This window comes from Phalangium opilio, unplaced genomic scaffold, assembly GCF_054372755.1.
Source record: "Phalangium opilio isolate 3A_F unplaced genomic scaffold, DU_Popi_V2 ptg000113l_1, whole genome shotgun sequence".
Lineage (NCBI taxonomy): Eukaryota > Metazoa > Arthropoda > Arachnida > Opiliones > Phalangiidae > Phalangium > Phalangium opilio.
In genome coordinates, this window is record NW_028324209.1 from 3,474,681 (window position 1) to 3,491,451 (window position 16,771).

Here is a 16,771-nt window from a genome sequence, read left to right on the forward strand (position 1 = left end):
TGAGCAGTAGAACCGGGATGTGAGAAACGAGTCGTTTATGACGGTGTAGGTCATGGTTGGGTTATTTGAACTCACATAGTGCTAGGTCAGGTTAAATTTTGGTAGTTTGGAACCCAAACAGTATTATGTCAGGTAAGCTGGTAAGGTAAGGTAAGGTTCAGTGGTACTTGATAGGTAAGGTTAGCAATTCCCAAAAGAGTAGTAGAACGGGGATGTGAGAAACGAGTCGTTTATGAAATTATGATGGTGAAGGTCATGGTTGGGTTATTTGAAATCACATATTACTAGGTCAGGTTAAATTTGGTAGTTTGAAACCCAAACAGTATTATGTCATGCAGGTAAGGTAAGGTTCGGTGGTACTTGATAGGTTAGTTTTGTTGTCCTTAATTGACAGGTAATGTTAGGTTAGGTTTGTTGTACTTGATACGTTATGATTGTTTTTATACTTAATAGGTATGGGTAAACCGTAAACTGATTAAGAGTTTTTCACCACTATTTCCCAAAACAGCAGATTTGAAATACACCGCTTATTTTTTTAGAACCGCCGTTGCTATTGCGAGAACTGCTGTTACATATATTTTTAATTAAATGAGAGGCATTTTCAAATTGACTGACGTACAATTCCGGGGGTATTCCAGATTTTCCAGGTACTGCGCTAACCCTGAATAACCTTTGGAGAACCGCGTTATTGAATTCCAAACGGTCGAAAATTAGTCCTATTAATAATCCGCAGTCATCTTAAAGGCGGAAGCGCCACCGCTATAATGTATTTCCGCGATGCAGTCACTAATTGTATCAACCTGAAACTTATCTTCGTATCAGAACCTCTACTCTTGGCAAACAATCCCAAAACACGCACTTTCATTGAGGTTTTTTTTTCTTTCATGAAATCTCATTCTTTCTGTCACTTATGGTCCATCCATTGACTATTTTCATGATCTTAACAAAAACTTGCGGAGCTCTTAATTACATTTTTGCTTCAATTATAACTTTAATCTTTCGCTATATAGAGCTATTTCAGTGGGGGAAAAATTTCGTCTGCTACGAAAATTGGGCCTGCCTTTGAGTGTAGAGCGGCCATTTTATGAGGGTTTTCTCTGTGGGCAAATAGCATTGGTGACGTAGCCATTACCCCCTCTGAAATAGCTCTATAATGCTCGAAGGGCAATTTTTCTATATTTAAACGCTATGACTTTTACGCTATTTTTTTCTCAATTAATTTAATCAAGATTAAATAAAAATAATCTTTCCGTATATAACTCTAGAAAAGGATTCAATATGGAACGCGACAAAATATTATTACTTCAATCTTCACGAAAAAAAAGGCTTCAATTTGAAACGCCAAATGCCGCATGCAGTCTCGACCAGGGAGGACCAAAAATCTACTGTTTATTGGCATACAACGAATAAATTTTATTATAAAAATGGCCTACTGACCCGAGTCTCGAGTATAGCCAGCGAAACTTACGTTAAAATTTGGAATTATATAGTTCCTTAACCATTTGTTCAAACAGCCATTAAAATATATTAGGTTCCGCCAAGCCTCTATCAACAACGCCTCGTTAGCGTACGAGATGCAATCGACGCGTGTCGCGAGAGATCACGTGACCAAGTAAAATGTTTTCTTTGGCGTCTGAAAGAAGACAACGTAAACCTCTCCGTGACATTCTTAACTTTAACCGATTTTTTGTCAACTGTCTTTAGTTTTCACTTATTATTAGACTATGTGTATAAAAACCCGTTGCAGTTAAGCCTCGTTTTAAATTCGTGTTCCTCACGTTGGTGGCCATTTCAAGGGTCAAGCGGCGCGCGAGCCTTGATTCCTGTTGTGTATTTTCCGTGATAGTTTCTTTGATCAATATAAAAAAGAGCACACTTTTAGGCTTCTCAACGCAGCTGCTGCCACGACTTCAATCTCGACTATCGGCTTTCCATCATTCAAAGGAAGTTGTAGGTTTTCTTTACGCAAAATGCGCCACTCCGAAGTAGTCATCTGAACTGAATGGGTGGAAAGTGTTAAGCGAATCGTTTACGCGTAGAGGTCATAAACATTATTTTCTATAGTATAGAAAAGCTAACGCAACCCGCCCGAGTTAGCGTGTAAATTTGATATTTCACGCTTTAACAGTTCGTAATCAGAGATAGATTTAATTTCAGAAGTAGGAATGGAGAACGGTTAGTATTTACTTCAGTCCAACTCATAGCCCAGTATAGAGCCCCTCCCTCCAACACATAACGAAAAGTTTAAATTATCTTATTGGCTCACTTAATCTACGTTATGACGACGTTGCTGACGGGGACGGGGAAAAATACGTTATTCCTTTTTACCTCTGTCTGCATATGACCCGCCTCTTCTTTCATACCCCTAAGTTCCAGGGAAGGGGGTCGGGGACTTTGACGCGCGCCCAGATTACTCTGTTCTCCATTCCTGCTTCTAGTATTAAATCTATCCCTGGTAATATCAATAATATTTGTTAAGCCTTTGTTTTTGAACTGCGAAATTCAGCGCGATCTAATCGCCCATAGGGTAATGTCACGTGATTAGTGAATTGCGCGCAAATTCTGCCTTAAACCTAATTGAAGGCATAAAGCCTTATGATAGACTATTCCAAAAATTACTCGCGGTGAAACCAACATAAGGAGAGAAGGCCTCCCTCTTTAATTAGCTTATTTTTCCTTGCGCTGCCTCTAGCGGTGCTTAACGGCGCGATGGAAATAACCCAAGAAGGTGATCAACCCCCGCCCCTGTGGTGTTTACTTCCTTTATGGATTGGTTTAATTGAATAAAATAATTATAATTGATGATATAAAACATTCTTTCAATCACTGTATTCGATTATGAACAAGTGTAAGTTCCACTGAACGCTCCAACGTTGACGGAAAGTTGCAACAATCACTGAAGAACAGTGTACACATAAGCTAATATTGATGGCAGGCTGCCTAAAGAGGCAGATGTAGGCGAAGCTCTTTGAAACATGCACGCGACGAATAAGGAGGATGAGGGGGGGGGGAGGTCGGTCGGTTTTCGTTAATAATTTTAAGTGAAAAGGAACACGCTTCTCTTGAAATTTTAATCTGGTCTGGGAAATGAATTTTGCGGAACCCTACATTACTCTTCGCATTATGTTATTCACATCCTCGGATCGTCTTCCATTTCAGACCTAAATATTTCACTCCGTACCCTGGTTACCATGGAAACGGTTAAAACTGTTGGTTTCTCATCTCGCGCTCCGATACTCTTATCATCAAAAATATATACTTTTCTAACACGACTATAGCACTGTGTTGCTTAAAGCTTTTTTGGCCGCACGCTTATTTTTTTCGGGCTACCGCGTACGACTCGAGTAAATTTAGAGCGTTTCAAAATATTAGCCAAGGGTTGGCGTCCTAGGAAATGATATAAATGCAACGCGAGTTTTAAAAATGCTGAAAAGAAAAATTTAAGCCAATAAAAAAGAAATTTGCATATCAGTCGATATCATAGTGCAGGGCTCTTCTCTAATTCCTAAATGAACTTTGACCCTCGCTTAAACACCGGAGTTACCAGAAGAAAAGTCATGACTAGAACCATGATCTTATAAATATATTAGTTCCTAATTAAATTACCGAACCAATATTAAATTCGCTAACTTTAATATTAAAATCCCCCGACTTATCATGTACCCGTTTTCAAAATCCCTGATTTTTTCCCCGGGATTTCCATGTACTAAGGAAACCCTTCCACCTCAAGTCAAAATCAAACCATATTTTTACTCAAGTCAGATAGCTTGATTTGATTTCGTATTTCACATCACGTGACTGTTTTTACCCCCCGAGCGACGGCGAAAACGAGGGGGCGAAAGTCAACTGGGTCATTCACTATAAAATAAACAATATAACAATAGATAAAAGCGGTAAATTTTTATTTACAACCATAGTGCAGCCCAAGGCGGGAAAGATGCCGTTTTATGTTGTATTGCAGTAAGTCAGTCGTCTGGGCCAAAGCCAATGAAGAGAAGTCGTGAAGTGAGTGGGGAAAAGGCGAGTAATAACGTTACTAGGCATATCAGGTCTTTCAACCTATTGGTTGCTCCGATCTAGTGTAGGTGCGTTCTCCCTTATCTAATGTTGCTTTTCCACAATAAGTCTATATCCATAAGGAAGACCCTACTAACTTGTCGAGCAAAGGAATAGCCCCTTCCGTTGTAAAAAAAGGGGTAGGCAACCTTCACCATCGGGACGTGCAAGGGGGTTGATGCATTGCCGTCTCTGCGCACTCTCATGATCCCCAAACCTTCAACTTCCGGTTCCAGTAAAACTTAGATATCAATATCGGCCATAACTAAATTGGAAATCTTAAGATGGGTTCTTGCTATTGGCTATAATGAACAATTTTATAAAATATCACTAGATCGAATTGGTGGAAATATACCAATGGCTAGAAGGATTCATACAAGGAGACTTGGCTTCTTGGAGACTATTTTGTCCTCCAAGTAGACTGTTCTCCTTGTGTAAATGGTATGGAACCTCCTAGCATGAAAACTATGTATGTAACTTACACGGTACACTTTTAAAACTTGCTCGCTCTTATTGGCGATTCTGACTTATCAAGACCCCTCATTTTAATAGGCTTATGATTCGACCGATATTTACCAATCGGTACATATACTCCATTTTCTTTAAATCGCTTGGAGCTATAGTCTCGCTGAGGCCCGCTTCGTAATACAATAGTACTATTTTCTAGGTTACTTAGCGGGCCCCCCCCCGTAATTTTCGCTTAAATCGTATCCGAAAATTAAAGAGATCTCCATTAATAAAACTTGGCGATGTGGGCGGGAAACCATATTGACATCAATAGAGTGGTAACGAGAGGGGAGGAGCTACACGGACGTGACGTCAATATTGGTATAGCCAAAGTTGTATGGCCTGCGAGCAGACGACTTCCAATATGGTCGCCAAGAGGGTGTGACGTCACGAAAAAGTTCGTAGTAGCAGACTATAAAAGGATAAGATATAAGTTCCTCCTACAACTATAAGTATATCATCGTGATTGTCCTATTTCACCTTGAATTTGTCAGAGACATCTTCTATAGTCTGATACCATCAGGCGCTGAGAATGGGTTACCACAAAGAGAATATAGCAAGAGGAGCGGAAAGTTTAGCTTTTCATAAGGCTTTTGGAAAGCCCAGCCACGGTTTTGGAGAAACTAGATCCAGTTTTTGTTGATTGGCTTAGCAGCGACGCCTTTTATTGGTTAAATTATGTCGGCTGCTTAATTTTGGTGGTGGGAAAGGGTTGATCTCTGGGTTGACCGTTGACGTTCAAAAGGTAATTTTTAAGCAGACAACACGGTCACGTGAACAACCGGAACTAGTTTCTCCAAATTTCGAGCCGGTCCCTATTTAAAAAGTTTCTGCTCCTCTTGGTATATTATCTTTGGTTACCACTCCTAATACTGTGAAAGATATTCATTGGTAGTAAAAGGGAAACATTAAATCACTTATGGATCCAACGCGTTTAATCTCTATTTAATGGATACCGGGGAAAGTGGACAACGCTCACCTATAACCCTCTCTTATCTGTCTGAGTCGATCACCGTGAAATTCATTTATAGGTAATATATATCAGGCCTAGCCTTTATTGTATACAGCCTAATAGCTTCATAGAAATGGTTTAAGTCAGGGTTGGCAAGTTTTTGCCAGGGGTGGAAAAAACCGCGGTTTTTACCTGGTAAAAACCGGGTGACAAAAACTAATTTTTCCGTGGTTTTTACCGCGCGGTTTAAACCAGGTTAAAACCGGTGGCAAAAACCATTTTTTCCGCGGTTTTTTCCACTTTTTAAGGTTTTTTCCAGTTGCTATGTGAAGTATTTGACTAATTATTCGTTAAATATTCGCGAAAACCTGGCAAATTTGAATAATAAAAATTTAATAGAGTAATTACCACCTCAAATTTAAAAATTAAAAATACTATTGTTATTTTTCTAACATAACAATAACAAACATCACGAAAATGCACTTAAAACTTGCTAGTCTACCACTTTGTAACCATGAATTTAGATTTTGCCGGTTTTTTCCGTTTTTGCCGGTTTTTACCGGTTTTTTCCACGTGTCCCGGCAAAAACTAGTTTTTTCCGGGTTTTTGCCAACCCTGGTTTAAGTGTATATTTGTATTGTTAATCGCGTAGTACGAAAACGTGTACGAACCCTAGACGTAACGGTAACGTTAATGGGGCGAGAAAAATCAAGCGTATTTTTAAATTTCAAATAAGGCTTAGCACGTGCAAGTATTAGCTAAGTTTGGACTTAACGCGAACAAGTATTTCAGGAAATTTAATGTTGAAATAAGGCTTGAAACGTCGCACAAGTATTTGAGAGTTTAAAACGACACGAATTTCAAGTGCGATACGTTCAGGGTGTAGGTTGAGTAGGCTATAGCCTACGTGAAAAGGTCCAGTCCAGCCCAAGGGGACCCCAAATTTGGTTCGAAGGGGATGAGATGAGAGGGCCCGCTTCTAGGTGGACCCAACGTTTTATCCAACGTGGAATAAAAAATAATAATAATAATTCTGTTTGCGCCACTACTAGAGCGCTACACGTTGACGTACACGTTTTCCAGAACATTCAATCTAATTCATTTTGTTTTCGCGCATTTTGGTCAACCATAATACTTTTCCACGAAATCTTGGGGGCTTTCGAAACCCAGTTTACAAAGCCTTTATCCTATTGTCTTAGCTAGGCGCTGGGACAATAATAGTTAAAAATGGTTAGACTCCAGCTGTTTCCAGGCGTAACTTATTAGGTCGTAATTAAGCGTACAATACTTAGCAATATCTCGCTATCACGGGTAAAGAAACCATTAGTCGTTTAAGGCGTAATAAATTATTTTATTTCTATCATCTCGTTTTTGGCTACTTTGCCAAAAGATTTCGGTATAGATGCTTTATACGTGTTACGTGTTTCGTCATTATCCTTTATGGCTTTTCAAGCTACGCTCTCGTGTACCAGATTCAGCCTTTCTTCTTCTTCTACTACTATTGTGTCTGATGCCCTTAAAGCGAATACGCAACCCAAATCAGCTAGTCAGGATGTTTTTGACCAGTTACATTTTTGGCCGCCATGTCAAGAAGGTTTGTTTTATTACACTTCTGACAGGCATTTTCCAAGATGGTCGTGTATTTTGAAATCATAGAAGATATACAATAGAGGAGCAGACAGTTGTAGATATTTTTTTTTGAAGTTATACTTCCGGCACTCGGTTTAAGGTAGACACCTTTGGCTAAATATCACTTCCTGAATCCACAGACGATACATAACATAGCAGGCGACATTTTCCCACCAACGGCTTGTACATAAGGCAATCAGTCAACGGGAAAAATAGGATATTAATAGTAAAATTTTTTAGAGATATTCCCTAAAGGCCAAGGTGTGTCTACTCCTCTACTGCCTATCATGAATGGTGAAGACCTACTACTTTAGTAACGAACTGAAAGCAAAAATTGTTTGAGCTTCCTAGGTAAAGCCTCGGGTAAAGCGGTTTGCGCTGCGCATTGAACAATCAGTCAGTAAATATAAAAAAAGGATCGTTGCATTTGTTCTTTAAAAACGCTCGTGCCAAGCTCCTATACATAGCGTGGCGCATTACAAGTATAGGCCTAGGCTTATTTCCCATTACACAAAGAATTTCGCTTATTTCTCTTTTTAATTTTGTTCTTTTCCTTTTTTAATTTGCTCACGCGTATAATCTTAGTCTAGAATTGCAGCTGGTGGTACCACACCGAGAACGCGTTGCGCCCGCCGCCATCGCTTGCTTAATATAGATTGAACAGGGTTGACACAGTACATGGTAATCCAGGAAAGTCAGGACTCAGGGATGCGTGTGAAGTATAAGTATAGTAATTTTTAAATACCGATTCTAACTTTTCGAAAAAAAAAAAATAAATAAATAAATAACAATTAATTGAAAACCTGGAAAAGTCAGCAAATTCTGAAATGATAAATGTGTGGCAACCCTGTTTGTGATCGATATCCTCATGATCGACGTAACGTTTTTCGTGATATTCACTGAGTTCAATACAAAGCCACTGAGCCACGCTTTCCAATTTAGTTAAAACGGTGATTTTAGGAGATTTACATTAGTACAAAGCAAAATCACAGAGCTTGTAGGTAACATAACATTATACCTTAATTAAAAGAAGAACCTTTTTCAGTTAACAAATTAACTAACATTTATATATTGGAAACAATGTAACTACCGAAAAAGAGGTTTCCATCCTAGAATGATCGCTTTTATGCTCGAGAGTTTCGGTATATCTTCTAAAATTGGAACTGACTATATATCACAAGTGGCACAAGGTTAGGATGCAGAAATTTATAATACCGCAACACATTGCAGTTCTCGTGAGCCTTTATTTTATTTTCTTTTTTGTTCTATAATCACTTAACTCTGGAACGACAATCCTTTAATCTGGAATTTCGTTTTGCACGTGTTGATCGTCTTATACTACAAAATGAATTCCTGGAAGCTTGCCATTTTTCTTAATTTCTGATAGCGAAAACCACGTAAATCCAATATACAGTAGAGAAATACCAGCCTCACATTCCTTTAGATAGATATAACGCGTTTGAAATACGTTCCGAGTAACTAAAAAAAAATTAAAGAAATCAACCGATCTACAGCATATTATAGTATTTTCTATTTTGCATTCCGAGACGTAATTGCGAGCTCAGTTTAGAAAATCGATAAATCTTTGAAAAATTATGTTGGAATTTAAGTGACCTCATATTCGTTGCTATATGTTTAAAATTAAATTTATTAAAGTTTATTGTATTTGCCTTTTTTGAAGTTTCAAACTTCGGTTCAAACTGGAGCTTACAGTAGCTTTCGAGTTTTGCGGGAAGCCACCCACCAGGGTAATGTTATCCTACGAGATCCTGTAGAAATGTTTACCCTGCCGCACACCAAAGTTCAGGGAGAAGCTGTCATTCTTATACACAGGGGCTTTAGCTATTTGCGTCCGATACGTATTATATTTGTGAAATTTACTCTCTGACTGATGGCTGTACCTCTACAGGGTGTTTCTGATAAGTTTGCCATAAATTAAGGATTATGTTCTTTGGCCGAATTTTGAGTTAAAAATGTTCTATGATATTTTCCCACAAGGGCTATGGTTTTTAAGTTAAGACCCCTGAAATGTAATTAAGAAACTTAAAGACAATTTCTAATTTGATTAAGGGGTCTTCCCTAAAACACTCAATCGAAAACAGTGGCCAGGACGGCAAAATATCATAGAACATTTTCGACTCAAAATCGTCCAAAGAACATCCCCCTTAATTTATACTAGACTCATAAGAAAAAACTCTTTAACGCCTTGACGTACGATGATACTAATTGAAAATTTTGGAATGAAGTTGATCTTAAACACTAGACTCTTACTAAGAAAGGTCAAATATCATAGAACATTTTCGACTCAAAATCTCCCAAAGAACATCCCCCTTAATTTATACCAGACTTATAATAAAAAACTCTTAACGCATTGACGTACGATGATACGAATTGAAAATTTTGGAATGAAGTTGATGATCTTAAACACTAGACGCTTACTAAGAAAGGTCTATTAAATCCGAGGCCATCTTATAAAATGGCGCCCAGATACATTACTAAATCTTCCGGACCCAATAACGGCAGTAAATATTTTGCCTAAACTATTTTTATCTCGCTGGGTTGTTTGATAAAAGCTGCGCCATGACCCTGAAGCCAAGGAACATGTTTTATCAGGCATTGTTTCTGTAAAACTTTCATTTCTGACGATCAGCGAACGACATTACGTATTCAATCTTTATCTCGCGATTGTGTAGAGGGTCAAACCGCAGAGAGTTTCGTAGAAATAGCTATTGATTAAAGTAAGAACGTGGCAATATTGTGTTTCGATGTCACGGACCAAAAACTAGCTATCTAGATCTCTCTTCTATAGGCCGGGTAGAAGCGGCGAGAAAATCATTATATAGACTTCTTAGTAAAGCGGTCATTCAAAATCTTTAGTGTCGACATCTGTATGAGAATTTAATCATTTCATTATTTTTTTAATTTAATAGTAACGTTTAAAATTTCGATTAAGTCAGAGTTGCCATTAAATACTAAGATTAAAATTCAGGTAGATTTCAAGGTATTCCCGCGATTTTCTTCGACCTTATCAGCTAGGTCAAAGGTTGTCAATGCTAACAGTGCATTTTAGGAATATCATTTTTATAAATACATCAACCCTAGGCATATAAGTTATATTTTAAAACATTTTTTTGTAACTTGAAACGCTGTAACGTTTAACAATGGTATTTTCGTAAAGCCAATAATTTTTATCCACTAAAATCAACCCCCCCCCCCAAACCAAGAATTCTTGGACCATTTTTAAATTCCCCTAGTTTTTCCCTTGACACGTGTTAACCCTGCGAGTATCGAACCAAAACTACGTCAGTTACGAAGCATGCACTGATTGCCAATGAATAAAATTTAAGAGAAATGAAATATTTCAGACTTTGCTGCAAAGCAATTTACTTAAAATGAAAGTATTGGTTTAATTTAGATTTAGAGAATTTTTATTATTTAAATCTGTTCCGATTTAATTCCGGATTATCATCTAATTCATCTTGAAGATGGCGTTATAACGCTGTTTTCCCAGCGACAAAGAATCAATGGTATCTAGCTTGGGTGATGATCAATAATTTAGCCAACTGAAATGCAGGCTGCTTGAGTCTGTGCGTTGGTGCTGCTGAATTTTCAGTTCTTTATTCGGCTCGGTTTCAGCAGAGCTATCACGGACTTTATTTCTATAGAAGTAAATGAATTTTTCTCGACGCGAGCATTTGCACTGAGATTAGGATTAGGGGAATACATTAATTTCATTTAGTCCTCCACAAGCAGGCCTATATACCTTGAAACTGTTAAGCGTCCTTGATCTACCATTTAAAAAAAATTGCAGCTCCTAATTTGCGTCACCAATCACGCCTAATTTTAAAGAATGCAGTATAGAAAGAATTTCAACTGACTTTGAGATCCTAAGCTCTCCCAGTTCGTGCAGCGGATTTTGTAGCGCCTAAAAGATTTTCCTATCCTCTACAATGCGTTTAAGAGTCATACATTGTTTGATGAAAATTCTGGGTGTATCTTATATATGAAAAGGGGGATTTAAATGGGTGTTAAGCGAGGCGCGGTTAATTCTTACGTCGACTGAAGTTGAAAGAGCTCAATGGAAAAATATACATAGTTTTACAAAAATTTTAAAAAGCAGACGAAATGTCGAAATTGAAAAACGAGGCTTAGCAATGCAAGACTATATTGTATATTAGAGCTACTACACAACGGGTTTTTCTACTAATAATAAATTCGAAATCATAGTTTTAAACAAGGAGAAATATTATCACTGGATAACGCGATTAATTAAATTTACGATGTATAATTTATATTTAACTGTATAGCTATTTCTTGGTGTATTTTGCAGCCGGCACCACTGTGTCTGACGTTAATATTCAGCGCGTATAGCACCTATACAGTTGACCCCTACGGCATTTGTGGCGCACGCGAACTTTAGCGGGCTAAAGCGGAGGGAGCTAGGGGGGGGGTGCGCGCCTAAACCATTATCCCTAACTGCTAAAGCTTCTATTATTGCGGCTTGGTGCTGCCAGTATCAACGTCACGCGAGAATATATAGTGAAAAGACGAAATAAGACTTCGTGATTAGCCTAATATTATTAGCCCAACCCGGAGGGGATTCTCGCCCTTACAAAAATTGTGTACGAAATCTCCAATATAATGGTAAAGGCCCACCATCTATAGCTATAGAGAGAGTCAAGCCGGGCTTGCATTCTTAATAGGATTTATGGGAAGACGGGCACTGTTAATTGTTACTCCATATAAATTGCTGTTTTAACTTATTATTCCGCGCATTGTCATCTTGAGTGTTTCTCTATAATCGTCATCAGGGCTTCCACCAAAATCTCAAAAATAAATAAGGAAAAAAAGGTACTTTTATCGATAAAAATAGGGACCAAAATTTTGCAAGTAGGAACCAAAAAGGGACCACTGATAAAGCGAAATGATATATAATAATGTCTAGGTATGAACTAAAATGAAATTCTCAGACTTCACCACAAGCGTTTTACTGAATTTAGCATTGTATATGTTTCAATTTTTAACTTAAATTTAAGGGGTCATCCGTAAAACACTCCAATGTTTATAACTTGAAAACGGTATCCCTTAGTGCAAAATGTTATAGAACATTTTCGACTTAAAATCGCCCATAATTTCTTACAAACCTTTCAAAAACACCCTGTATACCTAAATAACGGAGCTTTTTACTGAATTTAGCATTGTATTTAAATTTTTAACTTAAATTTAAGGGGGCATCCGTAAAACACTCCAATGTTCATAACTTGAAAACGGTGCCCCTTAGGATAAAATGTCTTAGAACATTTTCGACTCAAAATCGCCCATAATTTCTTTCAAACCTTTGAAAAACACCATGTATACCTAAATAACTGATAAAATCGTGTTAACGAAAATGAAAAGCACGTGCAATGAGGCAATGACAAATTTCCAGCAAAACCTTAGCGGAATAACGACCTGAAATTTAAGGTTTACAAACAATATCACTCAAAATAGATGACGGAAAACGCACCGCGAAACACGCAGTTTGATGGAAGATGGGAAGAATAAAGTATAATTTGTTTCAACTTTTAATTAAAAATTAGTTTCGTTAATGCGATCTAAAATAACGATTTTTGATGGAAACCTTGTCGACCGAAATCTGACATTGACGTTGGCTTTTTGTCTTTCGAAAGTGTGGTCGATTCCATAGATGGCTAATTAATAATTAAAACGAATAACTTATGGAAGAGGTAATTTTTTAAAGAGGCACTTGTCAAATTGTAATAAAATATCATAAATTTTATTGATAAATGAGAAGGCCGAAGGAGGGCGTTTATATCCTTCCTATAAATGGGTGTAGTTGTGTAAAATTATAAATTTTTGGGCAAAACCGCATGGGCTATATACGTAACGCTTTTAGAGGCGAGACCTCGCTAGATACGGGTAACAAGGGCGCTTTTACAACCCCCTCCCCCAACTCAAACCCAAACCCCCCCCCCCCAAGTTGTTTTTTTTTTTCAATCTTTTTCTAACGTAATGTACGCATTTTCTTGGCAAACTATCGTTTATTCAAAAAAAAAAAAAATATATACATGCTGGGGTAGACTTTTTGGGAGTGAACCAGGGACCCCGTACCACGCGCGAGTACAGTACCCGCGAGTGTAGATCGATAAGGCTTAATCTGGCGTTGGACCACTGGGCGAGGTACGATATATAGTAGGCAACGGGGATGACATTCCGCGTATAGGTTTGGCCTATTTTAAATCATCCAAATGATAATATTGATAGGTAAAAAAGGGGTAGTGGCCGGGGTTAGAATATTGACCCAGCAGCACGCCGACTATAGCTCCGCGCCGATACATTTAAGCATCCTAGAGTCGAAGGAGCTAGGAAGGTCGAGGGATGGAAGAAACGGTTGTAGGAGTAGGAGGGCGTCGTAACCTCTTAGAGATAGCGAAGGAATTGGCCCTTATAGGCAGGCAGGCAGGCAGGCAGCCCTCTAGGCCGATGTTTACGCTCTATGGACTCAATTAAAATATCGTGAAAAGGAAGGTTAAGGCCCCAAAAATCTCTTCCTCCGATATAGGAAGGACATTTATTCTAGTGTGACTCGGCGTCTACTACCTCTTATTCCGCAGAGCTTTAATTAAATGCATATTTTTTGGAATGTCGACCATTAATAATTTGAGTATAGAAAAAGAGGCGAGCTTTTGTTTTATCTATACCATTCTTTGGCGCGGCCGCGACTATAGAGCCTGAGAGAGAGCCGAAAAATCTTTTACACGCGGGCCCTTTTATTCCCTCTCTCTCCTCTCGCTCTCCTCTTTCTCTCTCTCTCGCACTCTTCCGCGAGTGGGAAAGAGGGAGGTTTGTGTAACAGACGCAACCTAATCGATATACGTTCCTAGCGTAGCGCTGCTTCGAGCCAAAGCTCAAGGATAGTAGGAAAAGGACGAAGGACGAGACCGTAGGCGAAGAGCGGGCTATGGCAGCGCCGACAAACGGAAAGATTTTTGCAAAACGGCAATAGATCGAGGGAAAGGGGTGAAGTCAGCATGGTGTCCGTGTTTTTATACCCAAAGACAGGGGAGAAATGCCTAGAGCTCCGAGATTTCTTGCCCGGATAAAACTTCGCTACACTTTAATAGCAATTTTTTAAGCCTACTGCGAATTTTGTATTTTTCTAGTAGGCCAAAATCTACGAGTGATGTAGTAAGGTATTTAATTTTCATTTCTCCATCTTTAAGTATAGGAAGAGAGACGGGGGGAATGGGAGGGTAGATTGTCGGATGAGGAGTATTTCCAGGACATTGAATGGTCGTGTTAAAGAGGGTCTACCGAAATAGCGCGCCATTTTGAAGAACCTACTTTTTAAAGGGGAAAGCTTTCTTTAAGGGGACGCGGCGGGTTGAGGCTACGCTAGTTAGTAGGAGCGTTTTTCCTTACCCCTTTACCTCCCGGCGGCCTCCTCTTTTCCTAGCGCGTGAAATGTTTTCGCCCCTCTTTTCCTCCGGCCTGGCTCCCCATTTTCCCCAATTTCGATTTTTGTCGATCCCCCCTGCCGGCCCCCGAGCCGGCGCTTTGCCCGCTTTCCAAGTCGAGGGAACCGCGACGCTACAGCGGCGCCTCGGTGCAGCGAAAGGCTGCGCCGGTCCGATTCCTCAGCACGATGCTGCGACGCGAAATTCCGAACCTCGACGCTGCTTTTCCTACGGCCATGATCCGATGTTCGCTCTCCGGAGATTCTTAGCGGCCTCGCCACCCCGCCGCCGCCGCCGGACTAAGGGACGTTATCTCTCGGTGGCCATCGTCGCGCTCTCGCCTCGTCAATACGGCCATTCCAGTACGACCTCTATTTTACCCTCGCGTAACTCGCTCCATCCAGTCTTGTCCATCGTCGCGAATCGCTGTCCAAATAAGCGAGGAATCCGCGTCGTTCGTCGTACCGCGCGAGTATTTCAGTCTCGGTACCCAAGAGGAACTCCTTCGATGAAGACGACCCTTTGCAAAGATAAGTTCATCGCGAGACGAAGAAGGCGACGTTGGATACAGTTACGCTCCCAATAAAGCGCGCGCCGAGACTCGCGGCATACACCCGCTTTTCATCACGCGGACGGAGATTTCCGAATTTTAATTCACGTCGTCTCCGAGCGTTTCTTCTTTCTCCCCATCGATATATTTCGTTCAACACCAAATCTCTCCTCCGGTCAATTTCGTCCATTTTAAAACGGGAAACGCTAACTGTACGAACGGCCCCTCTTCTCTTCCATCTCGCCGCGTCTTTCGAGCTCTGTCCGCATTCCGAAGCCAACGCTGAAGAAAAGGAAAAAAGCCATTCCTCTCTCTCTCTCCTCTCTCACTCTCTTTCTCTCTCTCCATCTCATCGCCGCCGCCGCCGCCGCTTTTTTAATCGACGATTCTTTTTTCCGTTTTTATTCTCCTACCAACCATTCGGCCGCCGTTCGACCAACACAACACGCCGGAAGTATAATCATTTATATTCTTTCTATCCTTTCGATTCGATCACCCTCGATCGCCGAATCTTTATTATCGTTACCATTTCGTCGAGTTCGATATTCGTTGGGGGAGAAGAGAGCGTCATTACGCGAGAAATTTTGCCATTTTACTACGTTTTCAATGAGAAAAAAAATGTTTTTATAATTCCCTCCATCATATAAAAAATACGAGAAAATAATTTTCGCCATTTGTAAAGGAAAAAAAATTATTTTAAATATTAAGAAGGTAAACGCTGATCATTTACTCCCGCAATTTTTCAAAAAAAATAACATTCCCATTTTACGAATTGATAGCAAAGAAAAGATTATTCTTCCATATGACAATTGAACAATTCCGCGTTATAAAACAGCAAACCCTGCCTTGTAATGATTTATTTAAGATTTATTTTTGTTATTAAGAGTAAAGAAATATTTACAAGTGATCTTCCATTTGAAAGAAACCAAATACTAGAGCAGCGACCAAATTAAAAAAAAAACAAAGAAAACAAATCTCGATAAACAAAAATCAACCTAAATGACGTACAAAATAAAAAATCCAGCCGACTAGTAGCGAATCGAGAGGTAGATTTATCTAAAACGTAACATACATTGCAAAATTACGAAACCATCACGACACGAAAGGATCATTTTTGTAGAACAAGACGAAAGAAACGAAAACGAAAACGAAAAAAAGTCTAAAACTTGAGAGGAAATCTTAAGGACATCTTTTTCAAATTTCACCGTACGTCGCGAGCCAAGGACTAAAATATTCGAACAATATCAAGGCGAAGGTTTGAGATCTGGCAACCGAAATTAAGTCAAGATTTCCAGGTTACAGTTTGTAGAGAAGTGGGGTTTCACCCCGGTTCTTCGGCCTCGTCGCGCCGTCGACCTTGTAGCTGCCCCTACTGTCGTCGTAGCCCGGCGACCCTCGGCAAATGCCGCCACTCTTCTCGTGGCTCATGCCGGCAAAATGGAGTCTGGAGTGCCGGTTTCGGCTACCTACACCAGTTGTGGCGTAATCTTGGCTGATGGAGGAACACCCGCCGCCACGCAGCAATCTCAACAACAACAACAACAGTCTCCCGGCGTCGTCACCACGCCACCCTTGACCTCCCCTTATCTTACTGGGTGGGTTACCAAAAACTCTCTTTAC

At 39.6% G+C, this 16,771-nt stretch overlaps 2 protein-coding genes across 6 annotated transcripts in view; one reads left to right on the forward strand and one right to left on the reverse strand.

Moving 5' to 3' along the window:
• snRNP-U1-70K (small ribonucleoprotein particle U1 subunit 70K) overlaps positions 1-16,771 on the reverse strand; it is a 76,983-nt gene that overhangs the window by 31,466 nt on the left and 28,746 nt on the right. The window lies entirely within an intron of this gene.
• Positions 1-16,771, forward strand: part of Sh (Potassium voltage-gated channel protein Shaker) — a 60,719-nt gene that overhangs the window by 25,531 nt on the left and 18,417 nt on the right. For 2 of the 4 annotated variants that reach the window (XM_089853228.1, XM_089853229.1), the window contains exon 1: positions 16,582-16,746. The exons of the other annotated variants lie outside the window; for them this stretch is intronic. In XM_089853228.1, coding sequence (XP_089709354.1) covers positions 16,589-16,746 — 158 coding nt within the window. In that variant the 5' untranslated portion in view covers positions 16,582-16,588. Of the gene's footprint in view, positions 1-16,581; positions 16,747-16,771 lie in introns of those variants that run through there. 4 annotated transcript variants of the gene reach the window in all.